Source organism: Podarcis tiliguerta (genome assembly GCF_965153285.1).
Source record: "Podarcis tiliguerta genome assembly, chromosome: 3".
Classification (NCBI taxonomy): Eukaryota; Metazoa; Chordata; class Lepidosauria; order Squamata; family Lacertidae; genus Podarcis; species Podarcis tiliguerta.
The window spans coordinates 27,131,953-27,156,097 of record NC_139536.1 but is presented as its reverse complement, the minus strand read 5'-3'; the positions used below and the strand labels follow the sequence as shown (position 1 = coordinate 27,156,097).

At 41.8% G+C, this 24,145-nt stretch overlaps 1 protein-coding gene and 1 long non-coding RNA gene across 10 annotated transcripts in view; one reads left to right on the top strand and one right to left on the bottom strand.

Moving 5' to 3' along the window:
- The window catches only part of LOC310674305, a 41,870-nt gene extending 32,088 nt beyond the window's left edge, over positions 1-9,782 (bottom strand). Inside the window, exons 1-2 of one of the 5 annotated variants that reach the window (XR_014509503.1) lie at positions 9,664-9,758; positions 8,046-8,195 (exon numbers count right to left, since the gene is read on the bottom strand). This is a non-coding gene — a long non-coding RNA (uncharacterized lncRNA). Of the gene's footprint in view, positions 1-6,632; positions 6,697-8,045; positions 8,196-9,625 lie in introns of those variants that run through there. The other 4 variants (XR_014509502.1, XR_014509504.1, XR_014509505.1 and 1 more) reach the window with 4 other exon arrangements.
- USH2A (usherin) overlaps positions 6,778-24,145 on the top strand; it is a 418,893-nt gene continuing 401,525 nt past the window's right edge. For all 5 annotated transcript variants that reach the window (XM_083433263.1, XM_083433262.1, XM_083433261.1 and 2 more), the window contains exons 1-3: positions 6,778-7,005; positions 7,697-8,360; positions 11,728-11,893. In XM_083433263.1, coding sequence (XP_083289389.1) covers positions 7,876-8,360; positions 11,728-11,893 — 651 coding nt within the window. In that variant the 5' untranslated portion in view covers positions 6,778-7,005; positions 7,697-7,875. The remainder of the gene's footprint in view (positions 7,006-7,696; positions 8,361-11,727; positions 11,894-24,145) is intronic.

The following is a 24,145-nucleotide window of genomic DNA, read 5'->3' as shown; positions in this document are numbered from 1 at the left end:
TGTTCCCCCTGTATTTTCATTAACACCCTATTTGAATATTCCCCTCACTATTATAATTCTACATTTAGATGAATTAATATATACAGTGCATCCCTACAGTGCATTGATTTCTTACAGTTATTCCCAACCATGGCTACTCAGAAGTAAATCCTGTTGAATTTGGTGGGGAATACTCCCAGGTAAATGAGCTAGGATTGCAGCCTTAAATGTCAGTTGTGGATTCTTTCTTGGCCACTGAAGAAATACAGCCATTGCAGGCCCCTTGGGTTAGGAAATGTCTCTCTGTGTCCGGCGGCATGGATAAGAGATGGTATCTTCTTGTTCCTCGTGCATTTTCAGCCCTGAGCATTTTCTTCATAAGGCTCTTGAACAGAAAGTGCCTGCTAGTGCTCTTTTCCTCTCAAATATATTCATCTTTTGTAATCAGAACTGAGGAATCTTCATGCTGCTATGTGGAGATCCTGAGGGGACCCCATTGAAACATCATTCATGCCTGAGATTGGAGGACACCAGCAGCAAAATGTAATGAGACAGCAGAAAGTGGCACAAATGAACAAACTCTCAAGGGTATTTGTTTCACATGATACCATGTAGCTGAACTAGTTGTGGCCACAAAACACATGCAAGACACTGAACTCATCTGACAAGCAGAGTACAGCGGTGCTGCTCGTTTGGAGCACATAGATCCCTAAACGGAACTTAAGATGTATTAAAAGGGGCTTGGGACTGATGGTGTGAGAGAGAGCAAAGATACTGGCCAATTAATATGTATTATTATTATTTTAAAAAGCTTGGTTTCCTGAATTTGCTGCAGCAAGGCTATGGCTTACAATCTCTCTGCTCCTCTCTATTACTCTTTTGTACCCACAAAAAGCAGATTGAAAGCTTTTCCTTCTGCTATTAAACAAAGCACTATTCTGGTGTATTCCCTGTGCTATTGGATTGGTGAGGTACTGTGGGAGGATGAGGAGGTATTGGGTTCCTGAGATCAGAGGAAGATGCCTGTGAAGGTCCTGGGTCTGGTTCTACCACCCTGGCTCTATGGCAAGTTGTTCAGTTGGCTTCTGCCCGTCCGTTGAAAGTCACCCAGTTGCACCTTGGCTGCAACAGAGTTCTCTCTCCCTGCTTGAATTATGCTTGTAATAAGCATGCAGTTTTGCGGTTTGTGTTTGGTTGAGGTGTAGGTGTGCTTGAGGCACCATATGGGGAAAGCCACGTCCACACATCCTACACCTGTTATCATGCATCTCTTCAAAGGAACAATCACGTGAATAACTTGCTCAAGGATAGGGCTGCTGATGCCCCTGCGCTGTAACTCCCAAGCTCAAGGGCTTTTGACAGGTAGGTGGGACAACCCACCTTTCAATCATTTTTTAATTTTAATCCCCACCCCCAAAATAATAAAACTTAACAATAATAACTGAGCACAAGTCTAGATATGTAATACAATCTCCCTCCAGTCAATTATGTGATGTCATGTTGATGTGATTGACAGGTGGGTTGTTCCACTCACTTGGCAATATCTGACCCCCAGAATCCAAAAGGCTCTGCACCTGTGCCCTAGGTCATGGATTGCCTACCTATCTAAAGTAGTTCAAGAACATATAGTTGCACATCAAACCTTTCACTTTTGGAAAACTGATTTTTTTTTAACAACATAGCATTTATTTGCTAAAAGTTAGCTGGCCTAAACATAGTCCCTCCTGGGCACTTGACTGCATCAAAGAGCTTGTTACTGTTTTGCACTTCCTGCTCAAGAGAATTGCTGGGCCATGTTCTTGCTGGGCATTTGCCTCTCAGATTTGGCTGTGCAGAGAAACTACAGCTAACTGCACCTGGCAATGATTTTACAGGACTACAATCTCAGGTGCTCTGGCCTCACTAATGTGATCTCTCCAATTATCGGCAGGCTAGGTTGGCAAGTGATCACAGCACCCCAAGCATATCTCCACCTCTAGACTTCAGTTTTCTGAGGAGTTGGAGCTGGATGTGTGGAAATGCTTGCAGCACTGTGTTCACTTGCCAGCCCAGTAAACAGAAGATGCAGATAACCCCTTAAACAATGGTTAAAGACAGCTTTCTGGTTTGTTTACCTGCTAGAAAGGAGGAACAAAGGAAAAGAGGAAGCACAGGTTCACAAAACCTGTGAACAGGTTCTATTAAGCCAGTGAAAACCAGGCAACAAGTTTAAACTTGACTTGTGAATCATGGTTTCCCTAAACAGTGGTTTGTTGTTACATCTGTGCCTTGGCTTAATCCTAGTTTGTTGTGTTGCTTAACACCCACAGCCCATGTGGTTCTAGTGCATGTTCCCTTCATCAAGATCAAGGGACAATGCAAGTGGATGGAACACATGTGTAAGTCAGGGTTTGATCATATAAATATGACTGCACCTTATCTTTGTGGTTTGTTGGGACATTCAGCAAGTCAAAGTTAGCCAAAGCATGGTTTTAGCACGATGACCAAACCCAGCCCAGTTGAGAGACTGGAGGAAACTCACCAGCTCAGCAATCAGTCAGATTTATCTCTAAGTGGCCTACTTCTCATAATCTGACCTAGTAATGGAAAGAAATTGGTGAATGGGTTTGTTGTCAGGAGCTTGTTGTTTCAAAGAAACTTTCAGCTCTGCCTCTCTAGTAACAAAGGAAATACTGGTGCTAAAAGATGCTGTGTGATGTATGGCATTTTTAAAGCTGTTAAAAGGCTCTTAACAGGTCTATAAAATATTTGCCTCCTCCTCCTGCTTCTTCAGAAATTTTTACTTTAGTATTTATCTCCTTGGTTTATACTGAATTTCCTCCCCTTTAAAACACAAGTTATTAATTATTTCTGAGATGTCAGTATCCAGCTCCCCCTCCAGCTATTAAAAATGTACATGCTTGGTAGTTTTATTATTTAGCATTGAGCAACTTGTACAAAAAGAACCCTGCAAATCAATCAAATTGGACACGAAAATTCATAGCTTTATCATGTCATATCATAGCTTTTTCGTGTTCATTTTCTGCATAAATTGGAGGGTGGAGCTAAAGAGTATAACAAATATCAAGTTTTTGTTCCAGGTAGTCTTCGGAATTTTGCACAGGGTGATGGAGTGAAATTGATCCAGCTCATGCACTGCTGGGTAATTTCTTTGTTAAGTCTTTCTATCCGTAAGAAGAAACAATACCTCAGGAGTTATGTAAGTAGCAAGGACAGATCAAATGTTGAAGGTCAGTGCTTCAGCATTTACAACAATCTATTCATATATGTAAAATATATTGCAATAAACTCTGAATACCAAATACATTGTTAGAATTTTGCAAAGAGGTAAAATTTGGTGAACAGAATACAAAGCAAAATTGATGGATGGAGGGATCAATTATGAATTAAGGTGTTCAACTTTAATTATTCTTATATTTAAAAGGGAATGCTGCCAGAGGTCATGTGTGCACTACAAATTTGGTGGGGAAATTATATTTCTCCCCCATTTTCCATAATTATCAGCAAAAATCTACTATAGATCATGATGGAAAAGCAATAAGGCAGAGGGAGGGAGCAAACTGTTGGTCTCCCGTTCTCCCCACCTTTCGTAATCAAATCACTTTGTGAATAATGTGATCAGTCCAGAATTATCTCAGGTCAAGTGTGCTTTCCCAGGATGAGCTGCATTTACTTCCCTCATTTTCTTACCTGAGCCTATTGTATGATTTGAAATCACCAGAGATTATTGCTGTTTTGTCGTTTAGTCGTGTCCGACTCTTCGTGATCCCATGGACCAGAGCACGCCAGGCACTCCTGTCTTCCACTGCCTCCCACAGTTTGGTCAAGCTCATGCTGGTAGCTTCAAGAACACTGTCCAACCATCTCATCCTCTGTTGTCCCCTTCTCCTTGTGCCCTCAATCTTTCCCAACATCAGGGTCTTTTCCAGGGAGTCTTCTCTTATCATGAGGTGGCCAAAGTATTGGAGCCTCAGCTTCAGGATCTGTCCTTCCAGTGAGCACTCAGGGCTGATTTTCTTAAGAATGGAGAGGTTTGATCTTCTTGCAGTCCATGGGACTCTCCAGAGTCTCCTCCAGCACCATAATTCAAAAGCATCAATTCTTCGGCAATCAGCCTTCTTTATGGTTCAGCTCTCACTTCCATACATCACTACTGGGAAAACCATAGCTTTAACTATACGGACCTTTTTTGGGAAGGTGATGTCTCTGCTTTTTAAGATGGTGTCTAGGTTTGTCATCGCTTTTCTCTCAAGAAGCAGGCGTCTTTTAATTTCGTGACTGCTGTCACCATCTGCAGTGATCATGGAGCCCAAGAAAGTAAAATCGCTCACTGCCTCCATTTCTTCCCCTTCTATTTGCCAGCTCTCACTTCCATACATCACTACTGGGAAAACCATAGCTTTAACTATACAGACCTTTGTTGGCAGAGATCACTCTGTTTTGGAAATGGTTTCTACTCACCTTGAAAGCCAAGTAAATTCCAAGTAAATAAGTGAGAAGGGTGATGTCTTCAGATGACTCAAGTCATTATCCTTCTTGCTTCTTTACTGTGAATTGGCCATTGCTGCTAGCAGATGTCTCAGTGCAAAAACTCTATCCTCAACTTCCCATCCAGTGGTATAGTGGGGGATTAATGCAGGGGAGTGCAACACTGGGATTTTTTTTTTAATAGTGCAGAACCAATGACATCACCTTCTAGGCCACAACCAGATTCTGAAACGCCCATCCCAGCCATGTGTGCCTGTCTCCATGGCTATTTTTGAATAACCATTCTATATTTGGTCTATGTATGAGTACCCTTTCTTTTATTGATTTTGGTTCTCCCAGCTGCTTTTTGTTTCACCGTTTCGCTTACTTATTCTGCTACTTTTATGCTCTTCATTTCTTTTTCTGTTTTATTTTTGGGTTACATTTTTATTATAAGCCATCTTGACAGCTGGCATTGTATGCATTTCCCTACACATCCCCCCCCCCCCCCCGTAAAAATATGCATTTCTGTATTTTATTTTTAAAAAACCACATCCCAAAAATTAGAGTGGTATGTGGTATGCAATCCAGTCTCATTTCTAGGTAAGCATGGAAGCTATGAATTAGGCCAGTTTATGTGTTTCTTTATTCTTATACAGTATTTATAACCCCCCCCCTTTCTTCAAGGACCTCAAGGTGGCATATACTCTTCTCCCTCTCCTCACATTATCATTTCAACAATCCTGCGAGGTAGGCTCTGTTGGGGACAGTGACTGGCTCAAAGTCACCCAATGGGCCTCATGGCTGAGTAGTGATTTGAACCCTGGTTTTGCATCTAGTCCAGCACTCTAACTACAACACCACACTGCCTTTAAAATGTGGACTAGTTGTGTTACTGGGCCACCTGACAAATGAACTGAGGAACATATACAAATATTGTGATAGTTGATTGGTTCTAAAACATTGCACCTTAGGAGCCCTACTGATGGAGTTTGGGTTTTTTATATAAAAAAAGCCTGTGAGATAATATATCACTCAGATCCTGGGTCTTTTGGTATACAACACTGTTCCTGGTGTGAGCCTTATTGACCCAGGGCCTTTTTGGTGGCAGCTTCTCATTTGTGCAATGCCCTTCCTCATGAGGTGCATCTGTCTCCCACATGACTAAGTCTAATAAGGAATTTAAAAACATTCCTGTTTACTCAGGCATTTGATGGCTGAAAGACACTGTTCTCAGCAACACTGAGACCACCGGTTGAAGGGATCTTAGCTGCTTTTGGAAAGTAGTAAACTTTTAAAGATTTTATATATATATATAGTTGTTACCATTATTTTATTATTATTATTATTATTATTATTATTATTATTATTATTATTATTATTATCTTTACCAGCCTGGGCTTCTTCGGAAAGAAAGGCAGGATATAAATTGAGTAAATAATATTGAGGAATTCAACCCCTTCGTGTGATTAGAATCTGTTCCGTCCCTGTCACCTGAGGCACTTTTAACAGTCATGGCTCCCCTCACTGAGAATTCTCGTTTGTTAAGGTCGCTGGCCTCGCCAAACTATAATTCCCAACACCCTTAATAAATGATAGTTCCCAGGATTCTCCATGGCTGTTAAAGTGGTGGGATTTTAAACACACGGTGTGGGCAGGGAAACCCTGACTTATTTGGTGGTGGGGTTCCCCCCCCCCCCCCAGGAGGGGAATACTGTAGTATTGCTTTCCTCTGGTGGGAAAGAAGCTTTGTCTGCCATTTTGACAACTACAAAGATTCTGTGGCTGAAGCAGCAGGTGAAACACAGGGAATGGAAACCCCTGAACACAAAGGAAGGGAATAAGAACCAATTTGTTGCCACTGGCTGTATTAAATATTTTATGCTTTGAATTTGAGCAACAATGCGAGAGTGTGCTGACACACTGCTTTTGCCTCACACACATGAAGCGTGTTGAGAGAGAGGAAAACAACAGCAACATAATCTCCCCCCCTCACAACTTCCATTGGTGTGGACGGCATATTCTACGCTGCTGCTTTAAAATTAGATATGCACTGTTGTGTCCTGAGTGCTTCAGACTCGCCCCCCCCCCCCCCGCTGCGATTAAGAGTCCTGCATGTAAGCATGAGGAGAGCAGACAGTTTCCTGGCATCCCACTTAAAGTGCTTACTGTCTGAGATACTTTACCTGGGAACCTGAGTGTTCCTTCCACAGTGCCTCCTGCCAAGGCCTGTTTACTAAGAATTACTGGGGGTAACTCCACGGTTGCCAGGCAACGGGAACTAGTGTTCCTGCCATTTGAACCAATTGTCAAACCGAAGGTTTGAGCAGTCGTCTCTTTGAAATGCAATAAATAACAACAACAACTCAACTTACCTATCAATAACAATTACACGGTATTGTGTATATATATATACATATATGCGCCAAGTTATCTATCTATAGTATCGGAAAGAGCACAGACATTTGCTAGGAAGAGGGTCACGCAGGACAGATGGTGATATGTTTTTAATCAGCTTTGCTGAGAGCTAAAAGGAGCTGCGTGAAATGGACAATCGGGGTAAGACGCAAAGTGCTTTGCAAACTTAAAGTTGTGTGTGTATGTGTATTTAACCTTAGAGTATCTTTTCAAAAATGTGCCATGCGTTTATATACTTCTAAATGCCATGTTTAAATTACTTTGCATGCTAAGAAGGTGGGTTTTTTTTTGTTTTTTTGTTTTTTGCTTGCAGTTGTTGGCATTGCGTGAGTTAAGGGTCTCTGCACTTCAAAGATAGAATTGTAAAGCTGCGGCTCTATGTAGCTCAACAATAGAAAACTCTGTGGCTGAAATAAAATACATGGTCCACATGCAAATACAGAATTTGAAGTTTCAGATAGTTGTGCCAATATATATATATATATATATATATATATATATATATAATTCCTGTATTGTGGGCTTCATGCTTCACATATGCATTTCCCCATCAAAGTTACCTTGTGATTATAATTCTTCCTTATATCTAGTTCTGCATTTTGCTTAGGTATTATACAACTTCATTTATGTGGGGTTATTTAAATCCAGAAGATAAGAAGCTCAGACAAGGTAGAATCATATTCATATGCCATTACAGTGATAAAATAGATTTTCTATTGCATCTGATGTCTCTCCTCCCCAGCAGATGTAGGTCAGTCTGGCCTTAGGTATATGCATGATTATGTGCAAAGCACCCATTTCCCTTATACACTGTTTTTCTGTTGGCTTTCAGGTGTTAACCACTTCCCACGTGTCTGCTGCTGGTTATGAGACGGGCGACACCCTCAGGATTTCAAATTAAGATGAAATGCTGCGTCATCTCTAAACCAGGCTACCCAAGGGCATTGCCACTGATGCAGTCATCATTACTTATTTAGGGATGCCTTATCAAGAGGAGACCTTCCTGTAAACATGATTTGCCTGGCTCTTCCCTTGCACTGTGGTTTCTTGTTCCATGCCATTGAAACATTCATAATGGCTCATTATACATCTTTACCCCTGGCCAGCTCTCAGGGGCACTTCCCAAGACTTGAAAACGTGGGTTCTTTCAAAAACATTTCCATTGTGCCAACCCAGGCTACCTGTGGGCTGCCAGACCGGAGTGCTTTTTGTCAAAGCTCTGCTGCTGTCGAAAGTATCCTCTCCTGTACCCAGCAGTTTTGCATTCAGGAGTGCCCATACAGATCATCACCTGCCCCATATGCTGCCATGCTCTCAAAAGGTCAGGGTGCCTGCATCACAAAAGACAAGAATGACCTGCATCCTGGATCACTGAGCAACTCATCAAGCTTTATTTTTCATAACCTAAAGGGTTGCTTTTCCACTCCCCACGCTCGGAAGCTTGGGACATCATTTACCTTAATAGTGTGGTTGAAACCTGAGAAAGAAGGTGTAATGTAAGTAGCTGGCAGGTGTTGACTTAATCTGTAAAATCAGTCATAGTAGTAGCATACAAAGTTACTGTTCAGGTGTATATAAAATGGATGTGACAACCTGATCCTTACTCTGAACATATTACAATTCTAGTCTGGCTGCACTGGCATCCAAAATGTTCCCACTTTCCAGAGAAAATTCAAAGTACTGCTTTTTACCTATAGAACTTTACTTAGCTTGGTGCCCCGCTATCAAGGATGCCTTTTCCATTATGTGCTTACTTGAACCTTGAGGTCATAAAAAGAAGACTGCTAAATACCCTCTCTGACAGATGTACAGCCATAAGGGAGAGGGCCTTTTCAGCAGTGGCCCCTCCCCTATGAAGCACTCTTCCTAGAGAGATCCACCTAGTGCCAGTGTTATCATATTTTTGGCACCAGGCAAAGATGTGTCTTTTCTTCCTGGCATTTCATTTTACCTTTATGCCTACTGCTGTTATTTGCTGTTGGGCTATTTTATGGTGATCTTGCTTTCATGGGATTTTTTATAGGATCGCCTTTAGCTTTGCTTATTGTTTTTCAGGTTTAATAGTTTATTTTCTATTTGTTCCGTACTCCTGTTGTAAGTCACCATAACAGCATTTATTTGGTATATGATGATGAATAAACAAAGATTGGTGATAATGATTATGATTATGATGATAATTTGGTACAGCCCTACTTGGACTGCAGCACTTTGGACTACATTTGGGAATCACATGTTTGATGGCTTCACCATGGAAAATGTTTTCTGTCTGTGGAAAACGAACATGGTTAGAAGTGTTGTAGCCTAGCATTTTCTGTGTTGTGCTTATTCTTTGTGTGCAGAGCTTTTAACATCCATGTGGTTTCCCTCCCAATTGCGTTTTGAAGTGGGGGACTATTCTACATGGTAAACATGTAAACACAGAGCTGTATTGCCATATAAAATTTGCAAATGACTACAATGTCACTTTCTAGGTGCAGCAATATAAGGGAAGACTTGCTATGCTCCCTGTCAATTGCAATCCCATTTTACAAGTTTATTACCAAATGTTTGGCATGAAAGGAGTCAGTATAGCTGGGTTTATGGCAGCCAAAAGTGATGGAATCTTAGAGTCTCATATCCATTACTTCTCCCCTCCAATGGCATACATTTCCTTAAGAGGCTCATTTCTTTACTATGCAACATATAATCTATTACACTGAAGGTGGCATATGCCATTGTTATGCTGTATCTACCAGGTACGTGCACCAGCCACAAGATTCACCTTGTATCTACAGTTGCAATGTTGTGAAGCAAGCTAACCTGTTTTGGATCTACTTGGTGACCTTCCAGTTTAACCCAATACCAAAGTGACAGCCTGTAGGTCCACAAGGCGATGCCAGGGCAACATCCTTGCCCCAATTCATACCACCAGAACAATTTATGACTGCCACTGTTTCTCCCATATAGTACAGTTATTTATTTATTTGCTATCCCACATTTCAGGAAGTATTACCAAGGTGGTCTATGTTCTTCAAAAAGAAGGGACTTCTTGGAGAGCAGCTATATATTAATACTAGAGAGGAAAACAAAATTCCCAATAAGAACTGATGCAATTATTCTGGATTTTATTTTAAAGTGTTACACATCAAGGTCACTTCCATTACTAAAGTCATGACACATGTAGGGGTCCACATGTGGGGGTGTTTGTTTTTAGATAAGCAAAATTAATAAACCCTGGATTATCCAATTATTGTTTATCCAGGAACTGGGTAAATCCAGTTCATAAATATTTTCCTACTTGGCTGTGTCTTCTCTCAAATATTTGTTAACGAAAAACTAACATGTTTACATGCAAACAGAATTGGCAATATGTTAAGAAATGCATTTTTAGTAAACTTGCAGACTGCATGTTTGGCTTTAAAGATTCTGTTGACAAATACTGATGGGATCAAAATCATTACCGAAAGGGAGTAATGGTCCAACTCTATTTATCTTATCGGATTAAAAGTGTGTTAGTCACAAATCTGTTAACGGGCATAACCATAACTGTATCCAGTTGAAAGCAATGTGATGAGACTTAGGAGCAACTAGTATTAAGCCATTTTTTGGCATGTTGTGGCTTAGAACTTTGAACTAATGCAACAGTGTTTTCCCCCCAAAAAACTAGAAACACACATACACACATGTTCTAATGTATTTTCAGTGTTTGTTATTGATATAAGTATTGCTTATAAGAACATGATCATGCATAAAGTAGGTTATAATTTTATCATCTTTAGAGCAGCAAAAGATTCTGCCATTCTAACTGAATACAACTGAATTTAGCGGCAAGGCCCAACCCTACCATTATAATGCCAAAATTGATAGATGCTGAGGCCAGGGAGCAGTTTGCAAGGTTTTGGAGATCAGCACTGTTTGCAACCACACTTGCTCAGCCTAAACATGTCTGCGTACTACTACTCCATATTCAGAGAATGAATAACTGGGAGGATTCTAGCTCAAATGTTGCTACTGCAACCCTGGTTTTCAGGTCAGGCTGTTTTCAGTCCACTAAAACTGGTCTGAAATGCAAAGGACCCAAGTATGGGCAACATATAGGCCAGTCTAGGTAGCTGAGTGTTCACGCAAAGCAAGGAGGATTCTCCCGAAGACCACAGTATGAGAGGAAATGATTGCATTTCCATTCCCTGCCTACTGTGTTCATGACAATACCCACAGCCCAAACTGATGCAAATTTTACACCTTGTCATTTGACCTTTAGGAGGGCATTCTACTCTGTACAGTGGATGAGAATAGGGCTGGATCTAAACACATCAAAGAAGTGTTTCGGTTTAAAGTGTTGTAAATTTAAACAGGGAAAACAGGTAGAGAAAAATGGGACACCACATCACCATCTGGTGGCACAATGTTATATCGCATATACAACGCATATAAATCGCGTTTTCTTTACCAGTCTAGCTGAGTCCTAGGACTGCTCTTCAGTGGGCTATCATGATTAAGACCATGCTACAGAAACCATTGCAATGAAAAAGGAACAGAGGCCTGCTTTGCTCCATGCATTTCTGATATTCTACACATGTACAAAATCCTGTCAAGTTCTATGCATGCACATAAATACAAAGGCATTGATGAAACATCAGTGGTGTAACCCAATTCTACATTTGGTAGCGACAGTGGCCTGCACTGGTGCCAGGCACTTCCACTTGCCACAGATGATTATGTTTAATTTGCACTATCCCAAGTGAAAACTTAACCCAAGTAGAGAGGCATTTGCCTGCAAAACACGGCATCACTTCTCCCTCTTCTTCCTGTGGTTTTTGTAATACAGCTCAGCTACTCCTCTGGAAGTTGACCTTTGACTTTCCTTCTTTATTGTTTCCAAAGGTGTATGGTGGAGAAAGCTGTTGATGGGCAGACTGTGTTCAAGCTTACAGTCTCTGAGAAAGAGACCATGTTTTATTATCGCACTGCAAATGGGCTGCAGCCACCGATAAAAGTAATGACACTGGGGAGAATTCTTGTGAAGGAATGGAATCATCTTAGCGTGCAGGTGAGTGAAATGACAACACACACACATTTAGCATGGGTAAAGTCTTGAATTGTATGATTGGGGCATAGCTGAACAAACACCAAAGAGGCAAAGTTCAGGTTAAAATATATTGTTATATACAGGTATATATTATTGTATAAGGGTAAATCCTGTCAGGCTAACCTTTTAGAGTTTTTTAAAAATAAAGTGTTGATTAGTATATGGATAGGAGGTTAGAGTTTCAAAAATCATTTGATAAAGCAATTCACCCAAAACTCCTGAGTATGCTTAACCATCAAAGGATAAGACAGGTCCATTTATGGATCAGTACCTAGTGGAAAAAATAGGAAGCAGAGAGTAGGAATGAATGAAGAGTTCTCAAAACAAAGGAATGTAAGTGGAGTCCCCCTAAGAATCAGATTTGGGTCCTGAGCTTTTTAACTTGTTCATGAATGTTGCAGATTTAGGGGCAAGCAGTGAGATGGTCACATTTGCTGGTGATGCCAACTTGTTCAAGGTGGTTAGGTTAATCTAAAAAAGGAATGGTGGTGTAGGGATGATCGCTGGGTGCGGAGCACACTCCTCACCAGTAGGCAGCCGCAGCCGCAGCCTGCCTGCATGCGTGACCTTCAGGTGCGGAGCACACTCCCCCTCACAGACAAAGCCACAGCGGTCTGAACATCGTGCCCTCTGTCTAACCTTTTGTGGTCTCAGTAGTGTGCGGTGTCCTGTCTGTAACCTTTATCTCTGAGACCTTTGTCTCCATCATACACTCTGCAAGGGGAAAATGGCGCGGCGGAAACAGGTGCCAAAATAACTATGTACCACCCCACGATCTCGGGACTGGAAGATGTGTAAAGGTCACAGCCCAAAATGTATCTGCCTGGGTTTGCATATTGTGTCAATAAAAGGAGCCTCCACAGAGCTGGCCGGCAGCTTGCTTGCAGCTCTCCTGCATTATCAACTCCTGCCTCATGTCCTTCACTTTATCTGGCAACCAACATGGGGCTCAAAGCCACAACCCTGAGATCAAGAGTCTCATGCTCTACCGACTGAGCTAGCCAGGCTCTGGGCTTGCAGTAAAGGTAAACGGAATTGTTCAGCTAACGTTTTTAGCTTTCTACCGGGTCTGTAAGCAAAGCATTGCTTGCCAAGTTACCAGAGTGGTCCGCCCTCTTATTTCCTGCAGAGAGAGGCCCATGCACATGGATGTGGTTTACTACAAAAACTTACAGCATGCTGGCTGATTAGATACAGCAAAGAGAGAAAAAAGATTCAATAAATGTTCATCTATTTGAGGTGTGATTTGAGCTATTGGCAATTGATGAAGGGTGTGGCTGGAAAGAACTGGAAAACTAAAATTGAAGCATCAATTTCCGTTTATTGAGGCGAGGGAAATGGGTTGAGGTGGAGTGAATTTAACACAGAACTCTGCAGTTCCAGGAAGTTGGTATGTCAGCACCTCCCTCCCCCGAAAACAGAGGAATGTAAGTGGAGTCCCCCTAAGAATGAGATTTGGGTCCTGAGGAGCTTTTTAACTTGTTCATGAATGATGCAGATTTAGGGGCAAGCAGTGCTGGTGATGCCAACTTGTCCAAGGTGGTTAGGTTAATCTAAAAAAGGAATGTAAGTGGCTGGTTGGCCACTGTGAGAATATGATGCTGGACTAGATGGGCCATTGGCCTGATCCATCAAGCTCTTCTTAACTAATAATAGGATGCCTATAAGTATAACTTGTATGTGAACAGTTCTTTCTGTACTGGATTGAGCTAATGGTGTGATTACTATGCAATCCCTGTATATGATACTTCTCAAACCCAGGCTGCTATTCATCCATCCATTCCCAATGTCTAAAGTTTACAAGTTGTTTGCTTGCTTGTTTATTCATTTATTTGATGATGCAAATGGTACTTCAACTACTTATTAAGTACTTTGTATAAGAGACTACATGTTCTAAATGAGGGGTTGGCAACCTTTAGGGGCCGGTGGGTACAATTGAAATCTTGAGGAAGTGCTATGGGCACTACTCACAAAATGTCTGCTGTGGGAGTGTGACATTACACAAAATGGCTGCCATGGGGACATGTAGAAGAGGCCAATCCAGTATAAACAGGAACTGAGTAGGAAGAGCAAACAGTTCCTCATGCATTATGGGTTTTTGAGGTGATATTACTGAGACCTTTCATGAGCACTATAGGAGGTACTGGCGGACATGTTGTGACTGACAGCTATTCTGAAACAATATAAATCCTTTGTTAACCTTTTCAGCAATTGTGTGCAGCAGTTTTCTTTAAGTCAGAATTGTTTTTGATAATTTGTTGAAAAACCAATTCCTGCCTTTTATTATTCCTCCCTCCTTTGGTTCTCTCTATTTCTTCTTCTTGATGTACCAACAAATTGGTGTGAATAAAATGTTTGGTTGTTGGATTAAAAGCAGTGACCTTAAGGCCAAGCTAATGAACTTTATACCCAGAAGATGTTACATTTATGCTATTACTGTCAACCACACCTTGTGGACTGAAAAGTTGCTAAATGCTGGGATTTTGCAGTGAAAATGAGGTCAAATTTTCTTAAATGATTAGGATGCAACCATGTCTTCTGTGCCAATCCTGGTCTTAAACAGAGATTGCAGTGAGACCTATCATGAAATGCTTGGAGTTTCCAAATTGTCCAGCCAAGCTTGCTTCATTATTTATTTAAAGCATTTTTATCCCAATTTTCAGCTAATAAAAGAATGTTGCTGGAGTAGTGTACAAATGTCAGCTATAAGAAAGTCCCTGCCTTCACGATTTAAATCTAAAAGACACAACACAAAAGGGAAAACAATTGGAGGGAAGGAGGGAAAAGACAAAATTCAATGATGCTTTCTTAGCTACAGAATTCTTATAATGACCAGCTGGAGTAAAAATATTACAAGAAGAGGAGCTACTGGTAGGCCCCACAGTTCCATCTCTTTCACTTTCCTATAGTCTGATGGAATAGCTGCTCGGACTTAATGCACACAGATGTCAGGGACCGTGCTGAGGAGGGCTGCACTGAGGAGGAATGGTGGGAGCCTCCCCCCCCCCCCCCCCCGCTCCTGATCAGGATCCTGAATCTTCCCAGGAGCAGGAGGACAGCGTAGATTTCGAACAGTGGTTTGCAGAGGGACATAGTTCAGAAGGCAGAAGCTGGCAAATACTGGATGGGGAACAGCTAGGAGAAGAAGCACTGGGAGAGAGAGAGAGCTAACAGATTCACTATCTCTTTAAAACATTCCTCCACCCAGCTCAGGGACAAGAAGAGCTGATAGGGTGGCAGAACAGAAAGCACATAGACTACGAGCTCAGGTTACAAGACGTAGTAGTGATGCAGGTGACTAGGGAGGAAGTGGGTGGAACTCTTAATTGGGAGCACCGCCATTCCTAGGAAATGGATTATTTGTTCTCTCGCTGTGATCATTAAAGTTCCTAACTGGTAAGAAAACTCATTTTCCTTTGTTCTGCTTATCTACTGTCTGGTGGGGGTGGAGCTGATTCCCTGAAGCCTGTCAACATGTGACTTAGGCTCTGGGGGTCAGTGGCTTGAACCTACCACTATTATGAGGGCTGTTCCCATGAGGTTTGTAGATATAACTTCCACAACTTGAGCATATGGGTCTCAGAAAAGTTTGGGTGAGGAGAGGCCACAGTTCAGCAAGAGACCAAATGTTTTCTGCATAAGGTGCTGTGTTTGCATGTGCAAGGCCCCTGGCAACACCTGTTGTTTTGTTCTTCAAAGATTTCCTAGTCATCCCTCTAGCCCAGGTTTTGTGTATATTGGCCTAAGGCACACAAATATGTTTTCTCTGCGACATTTTTGTGAGGTTTGTCCACCTCTAAAATTTCCACTTTTAGAAGCCTCTAGACAGCTACTGTCAGAGTAGAGAATACTGAGCGTGATAGAGCAGTGGTCTGACTCGGTATAAGGCAGCTTCCTATGGTAACTCATAACAGAATAAACTTTTTGACAGTGGGAAATCCATTTCTATGAGGAAAAAATTATGATGCTAGTCCAAAATTCCGTGTTCCAACCTTCCACTACAGTAACTAAGAAGTCAACAACTGGCCATTCTTTACCTTTCCAATATTCGTGTCAGGGCCTGAACTGGCTTCCCAGCCCCAGAATTGTTTTATTTATGTTATTTATTCGTATATGATTTAAGCATATAACTATGAGGAGTACAAAATATCAGTTAAAACCAAAACAATGAAACAATGAAATCAAGGAAGGGGGGGAAGCATGGGTCATCTGACTAGAAAGTTACAGGAACAGTAATTTGTTTTCATAAGAAGGGTTGCTTGAATAGCCAACTCTCAGGTTGGTGCCTAAAATTCATTACCAGACGGTGCTAGCTTGATTTCATTAGTTAGAGAGTTCATTAATCCTAGTGCCAACACACTAAATGCACAGTTTCTTGCTGAGGACAGCCTGACAGTGCCACGCGCTGCAAGATCTGCCTCAGGGTCAGATTATAAAGATCAGGCACAGGTATAAGGAATGAGGTGATCTTTTAAGTTCACTGGCCCCAGGTTGCTTAGAGCTTTATATGCTAGTAGTAAGACCTTTACTATTGGATCCTTTTGGAGAGAAGATTGAGAGATGGCTGTTACTCACTCAGTAAAGTAGAAGGAGCAAGGTTTCCAGGCTGCCATCTCTTAAAAGAATCACCAGTGTGCAATCCAACACTTGCTGTCCCGCTTTGTTGACCAGAAACTCAGTTCAGCTTTGCTCAGCCTCCACTTTTTAATGGCTTTGTATACCATGCAAACTCGGCAGTTCCACTGTGTGTTATTTTATTGGCCTTTTAGGCCAGGCTATGGGCCAGAGGCTCTAGGGCAGCTGATAGAAACTCCCCCATGGTAACAGTTGATTTGAAAAGGGTAGCAGATAGGCTACACCTGGATCAGGTACAAACCACCTGCCACAGTTAAGTTATTGCAGGTGATACGTAATCTCTGTTTTGACTGTTCTGTAGGATTGAGATGTAATCTAGCTTTCTTGGGATTGCTCCCTCACATTCTCTGTCTAAAAGGATAAATGAGAAGATGAAATTTTAAGTTCTTTAGGAATGTTGTGCTTTGATATCCACACTGGATATGGTGTGAGTGTCTATAAGGGTCTGCCAGCTAGGAATGTTTGTTGCAAATTCAGTGTCTGCAATTATTAAATTATGTTTTTACTAGCCTTTATTTTGCCTGATCATATCTGTGTAACTCTGCTGTGTTTTGGCAGACAGCAGCACATTAAAAGCCCTAGAAAGAAAGTTTAAATTCAAAATGCAAAGAGGTAACCAGAACTGAATTACTCTCCTGGGAGCAAAATGCTCTTAGTGTGCCTGTTGAAATCAGCATTATCATTTCAATGCATGTCAAATGTGAGTCATTTCCTAGTTTAGGCAAAATTTCTTTATAAATCTTTAAATCTTCCAGTTCTTTCAAGAAAAGGTTAAAGTACTTATGATTTAATGAGACCGCTTTACATCATAACTGTTTGACTATCAAGAGAAAACTTGTCCTTTCCAATTTGTAAAATCTTTTTTTTTTTATTTTCCTCGAATGTTTTTAGGTAGTCTATATTTTATAGTTAATGCCAAGAAACTGACAACCTTAAATAGCCTGAGCAAAACATTTACTTCCTCATCTTAAGTGTACAAAGTAAAAGTAAATCAAGAGGAGCATCCCTCAAGGTTCACAGGCTGTGATCAAGGCACCTATCTGTAATTTCACGTTATTTGGCCCTCAAGTGTTTTATCATCTTTTATTTTTCAAGTTGCATTCGCTGGTTACTTGTAAGGCTGAAATGCTGCGTGCTATTTACATGGGAGTAAGTCCTATTGCTGTATCTGTCCACAGCAGCTGCTATTTAATTTGATGTCATTTTGATGCCCAGTTGATTGTTTTACTTACATTTTGTAAAAGGTCCTAAGCATGATCATGTATGCAGGGCCGGCCCAGGACATTTTGCTGCTGTAGGCAAAATGCCCTGCTGGCCCCACAAACGCAACTGCGCCCTTGCCTGTGGCCGTGCCTGCACTGCAGCCACAATGCAGTGACAGTAGCAAGGGTCTGGGGGTGAGAGCAGTGGCACTGCTGCAGTGGTGCAGGCAAAGTCCCAGCATAGCTGGCAGTGGTGCAATGGTGAGGGGGAGCAGGTTGGCTCAGCCACTCGTGCCGAATAGCTTCACCTCACCTCGTTGATGGACTGCTCCTGCATAAATGTATGAATGGCTCCATAAAGAGGCTGGGCAGGCTGTTATGCTTATTAAACTGTAGCCAGTAGTGTGGCATGGGGGGTACACGGGGGTGGTTGCTCCAGGCACAACCTTGTTCAGGGCGCAAAATTTCAACACCTGGTGCTGTCTCAATGCTTCTGTGGCTGGTCTCCACTGAAAATGGCTTCTCCATGCAGACCAGGAAGTGACCTCTTTAGACAACAGAACAGCTCTTCTTTTCTTATTTCTGTGGCTGTGATCTCCTGGGTAATGCAGACACCATTGGGCAGTTGAATGCACATGTGTAGTCCGTCCATTTCCCTCCCACCCACCACCTTCGTGTGGCCCCAGGCTCTAGCAACCCACTGTAGCATAGGGTTCTGGACACTTCCCCCTACCTTCTAATATCATTATTAGGGGTCACTTTGGCTTACCCAGAATGTGACTTTCTTTTCACCTACTTTCCATAATTTCCCTTGAGTTTGGATCATATGCGTAACCTCCACATGACTGAGTTATATTTCTAGAAATGGGGGGAAATGTAAATATATTTATAATTTGTTTTGAATACGTAGCAGAATTGTGTTTTGTCCCAATATCTCAAGGACCCCCCCTTCCAACATGAACTTACCTTGACCTTACATTTGTCATCAGAAGCCCTTGTACAAGGGAGGTGTAAATCGTGGCAACAAGGGAACAGGCATTTTCAGTGGTGACTCCACAATTGTGGGACGCTTTTCCCCAGGGAAATTAAAAATGCGAAACTGCCACCAGAAAGGCCCTGTTATAGGTCAGCAGTCAGGGGTTTGCACCATGCATGGTATCCCAAGTGCTAGTGAAATTGACACACATCAAATGCAGATGGGTAGTAAAATGTACCCACCCAGACTATTGATCAGAGAGGCCCACTTATGCCTCAACAAGAAATGAGTTGGGAATAACAACAACAAAAGGCACATATTTGCATAACATTTGCATGTGTTAATTTATACTATAGACCTGAATTTAGACATTAGTTCCATAATTTAAATGGAAATAAAATACATCTCACTCTGCTGGTGAACAAGACTGTGACTTATGTATTGGCACAGCCTGCTGTCCAGGTAGTAACTGCTGATGGGTCACCTCAAGGTCCTTGTTCTCTCTTCTTATATTTCGTTATCTTTAAACCAAACTTGGACTGGATAGTCCTCCAAAGAGAACAGGTGTGGAGAACTTTTGGCCCTCCATATATTGCAGAACTACAACTCTCACCAAGCCCAGCATGCATAGTCAGTGACCAGCAGTGATGGGAGTTGTAGTTCTGCAACATCTGGAGAGCCAAAGTTTCCCCACATCAGAAATAGAGGTTGCTTTCAAATAGAGGACTACCCTTTAAGAACCCTTCAAAGAGAGGGCTGTCCACTGCAAAAGTAGGATGCATGACCACCCTCATATTGAAGGAACTTAATTTATGATGGAAAGTTTTATGAGAATGATCCACTGTGCTCCTGAGTAGCTCCCATTCATTTTAATGTGTTTTTGGAGGAGAATGTCCCAGAAGATTTAGTCTTATGTCTTTTAAATCATGGGTGACAATTCTGCAGGTCATACCAATAATGGAAGTGGTACCAAAATAAAGCATTTGTGCAGAGAGTTAATATTTTTGCTGCATATGCTCTTTCCACTGCTATGATGGGAGTTCCTGCTGTTGTCCTGGACTGTCATGCATGCACTACCAGTGGACTGACATGAAGCCAGCATGGGTGCTTTGTGGTCTGTATGGATTGGGTTCACTTATTCCGTACATCTGAAACCTTGTTGGGAGGGGGTGGAATCATAATGTGGATGCCCTTAAGCATCTGCCTGGAAGTAGTTCTATTCCAACGTGCCCTATGGATTAATCAATGTGTACTTCTTATTGCTAATCTCTCTTATCTCTGCAAGTACTTTCTTATTCTTTGGGTGATAAAAGAACAAAGATTTTCTTCAAGAACAATACCTCATTTGACATCTATATCTTACTGTTAATTTACATGATTACATACAGTTCAGAGTGTGGGGGAGAACCCTAAATCAGTGGTAGAACTGTAATTTTAAAGAGGCGGAGGAGGTGGGGAGAATGCCTGCATTATTATAAGATTGCATCAAATGAACTCCAGTAGCTTTTGTTTAAATTAATTTTGGTAAACCTTTTTGATGTAGCTGTTTTGGTGTTAAAAGACAGCTTGATAAATCCTTTAACTTGTCTCTTTTGATGTTATAATCAAGATCCTTGGATTTGGAATCCTGTTTCGTTTGTAATTAGGGGAAAAACACAGAAATGATGTGGCAAGGAAGCAATTGTTCGTGATTGGTTTTTACACGTGATGATGAGGCGCCCTTGATTGTTACGGCTTATTCCTAAGGCTCTGGTCCTGTTAATACTTGTTTAACAAGGGGAATTTCAGCAGGTGCTGATCCTCTCACAGGAATAACAAGAGCTGCACCTGCCCAAGATTCAGCATAATATAAATTGTACAGGTGTGCCATATTTGCCATTGCTTCAGGTCTCTCTGCTGTTAAATATTTTAGAAGTAGTCTTTATGGTGCTTGAGACTTCCCAAAATTACATAGTTGGTTTTGAATTTGCTTTTATATTTGTGTTGCTGAACATAATTTTTCTCTTGCTCATTTAAAGTTCTGGTCCTTTCCCCTCTCTGCTTTGTGAGTGGATGGAGGGTAGATGAGGAGAAAGATAGTGACTTCGCCACACTGTCACATGGAGCAAGCTTGTTTTCTCCTGCTCTGGAGAGTACCAACAACTTGAACTTACAAGAAGGGAGATTCTGACTAAACTTCAGGAAGAACTTTCTGACAGTAAGAGCTGTTTGACAGTGGAGTTTCCTTCATTGGAGGTTTTTAAGCAGATGTTGGGTGGCCATCTGTCACTGATCCTTTAGCAGAGATTCCTGAATTTCAGGGGGTTGGACTAGATGGCCCTTGGGGTCCCTTCCAACTGTACAATTCTAAGATTCTATGCAGGCCAGCCAAGGGGAGGGTGGGTATTTTCTACCTCCACTATCAGAGGTAGCATGTCTCTGAATACCAGTTGCTGGGAATCACAGGAGGACAGAGTGCAGTTGGGCCCCTGTCCTGGTTGCAGGATTTCCACAGGCATCTGGTTGGCCGCTGTGAGAACAGGATGCTGGACTAGATGGGCCACTGGCCTGACCCAACAGGCTCGCCTTATGACTAACTATGAAAGTCTGTTGCAGCATGGTATTAGGTGGAGGCCCAAATGATCTCAGTGTCAGCTATCACTGTTCTTGGACCAGGATAGCCTAGACACAGTGGTTGATGTAATAGCAACCTCAAGTGTGGACTTTTGCAATGTGCTCACGGGAGTCTGTCTTTAAAGCTGTTTCGGAAACTGCAGCTGGTGCAAAATGAAGTTACTGAGTTGCCAAGTGGACCACTTTACCATGCACATCTAAAAGCTCCCGCATGAACTGTTAACTTATCAAAGCCCTAAGCAATTTAAGACCAGGTTAGTTATGCCATGGCCTGCATTTCATGGCAAGTTGCAGGAGGGCTTTTTCCAAAGTAGCCCTCAATCTGTGGAAAAACCTCTACTAATACAGTGGTACCTTGGGTTAAGAACTTATGGTAATTCATTCTGGAGGTCTGTTCTTAACCTGAAACTGTTCTTAACCTGAAGCACCACTTTAGCTAATGGGGCCTCCCGCTGCCGCCGCGCGATTTCTGTCCTCATCTTTTGCGAGATCTTAAAAACATATCTGTTTGCTCAAGCTTTCCCTGGTCTCTGATACCGGTTGAATGGTCACCATGAATGGAACTGTTGTTTTCCACTGAATTGTTTTATTGCACACCACTTAAGCATTGTTATAACTATTTAATGAAATACAGTTCGATGTTGCAGTGAGCCCTTTGTGCTTTGGGACTGGTTGTGTTTTAGTCCAGTTGAAAAAAGGGTATAATTAATAAAGAGTGTATTTTATTTCAGACACAAATAAAACTTTTACAGCATTCCAAACGTTGTTGCTCTTTACTTTCTTAGTCTTATTTTCCTCTCTCTATCTCTTTTACCTCCCCCCCCCAAGAACCCACTGCCCTGTCTCTCTATTCCCAACTGCTTCTCCAACTGCCTTTCCCAACCAGCCAACCCACTAAAACCAACCAACTGCCCACCAACAACTCCCAACAAACTCCTCTCAGAACTCCTCCCAGAACTAGTTTAATAGACCCACTGACTCCACCCCCCTGGGTCCTGTCTGTGCAACCTATTTAACTATTTCCCCTCCAGACTCTCTCATATATGTTAACGTCACATATGGAAATCAGAGAGAGGGGTGCTTTGCTGAGTCATACAGTGGAACTTCGAGTCCTAGGCTGGATCTAGACACATCAAAGAAGCGTTTCAGTTAAACTTTGTATGAGAAATCGGGTTAGCAGCGCCATCTGGTCTTAGAATGCATAAACCATGTATAAAGCACTTTTCATTTGCCCATGTAGCTGAGTCCTAAGTTAAGTCTAAGTATTGCAGATGCTTTAATATTAATTTATGTTGTTGGGTTGGTTTGATCTATCTCTTAAGAATACCACAACATCCTTGATGGATCAGGAAAGTGTCCATTTAGTCCAGTATCCTCTTCTCACACTGGCCAACCAGATGTCTATGGGAAGTCTGCAAGCAGGACCTGAGCACAAGAACACTGTCCCGTCCTGTGGTTTCCATCAACTGGGAATCAGAAGTATGCTGTCTCTGACAGTGGACGTAGAACATAGCCATCAGGGTAGTGGAGGTAGAACAAAGCCACCCTCCACAAATTTGTCTAATCCTCTTTTGAAGTCATCCAGGTTGGTGGCCATCACTAACACTTGTTGAAGCAAATTCCATAGCTTAACCCCGTGCTGTGTGAAGAAGTATTTTCTTTTTGTCTCTCCTAAATCTTCCAACGCTCCGTTTCATTAGACGCTTGAGTTCTGGTGTCTTTGTTCCTCTCTGCATGGGTTTTTACTAAATTACTGTAGTTGGCTTGTACACACTGTCACTGGGAAGAAAACCCACCACAAAACCAGGCAAGTGCTACTAGCCAGCAAAAGGGAAAAAAACACAACTCCAGGCACTTGAATTAAGGTTTATTCCAGACCCAATGTGCTTTGGAACAAATCATTCCTCAGGGACATGCTTTCATAGTGAATACGTGGGGCATGGCTGTGCAACAGGAGTGACTATAGTGCCCTATGTATTTGATTAAAATTGCTGCTAAAATATGCCTCCCCTCCCCAATAATTTCTTCCAAAATACATCAGACCTGTAATAATGTTATATAAAGCCTGGCTTTCCCTCTTTTTATCTTTATTTTGTCAGGCACCTTTGTAAGGCAGCAACCGCCTTTCATATGTTTGTACAGCAGCTAGCTTATGGTTGGAGCTAAATGTTAAACTGCATCCTTTAGTAGGCATCAGCAGCAGTGAAACCTTTGGACTGGAGTTTTGGAATCCTAAGTTTGTTCTTGCCCAGGCAATTAATGGTGTACTTGATTTGTTGCATTTGAAATATCCTCCTGCATAGTACAGGTGGACATTAAAGGCTTTTGCAAGGTGATCAGAAGGAACCTCTTAGATTATCTGGAATAGCTGAGGCACCTTCACAGGCAGACCACATTCTGGTTTCTTTCTGATCACACTGTGTGAGGTTAAATTTGTATTAATACAAAGCTAGTTCTTCAACATCAAGTTAATTGCTTCAGGTGCTCACCAGAGTCCCATCATTGGTTCCTTCCTTTCTTTTAATTTACATGGTTCTTTGAGGGATTCAGGTTGAACTAGTGTCACTGCGCACAAAAGGAAAGTCTTGGATTGCAGGAAAACCATTTCCCGTTGAGAAGGGATTAACATTGTAGGAGATAGTGAGAAAGAAAAGTAAAGGAGGGCAAAGAGAAAAGCTAAAATATCTTTTAGACAAATGCTAGGAGCATATGTAATAAGACTGCTGAATTGGAGTGACATGTTTTCAAGGATAAGAAAGATATTATTGGAATAAGAGAGACAACCAA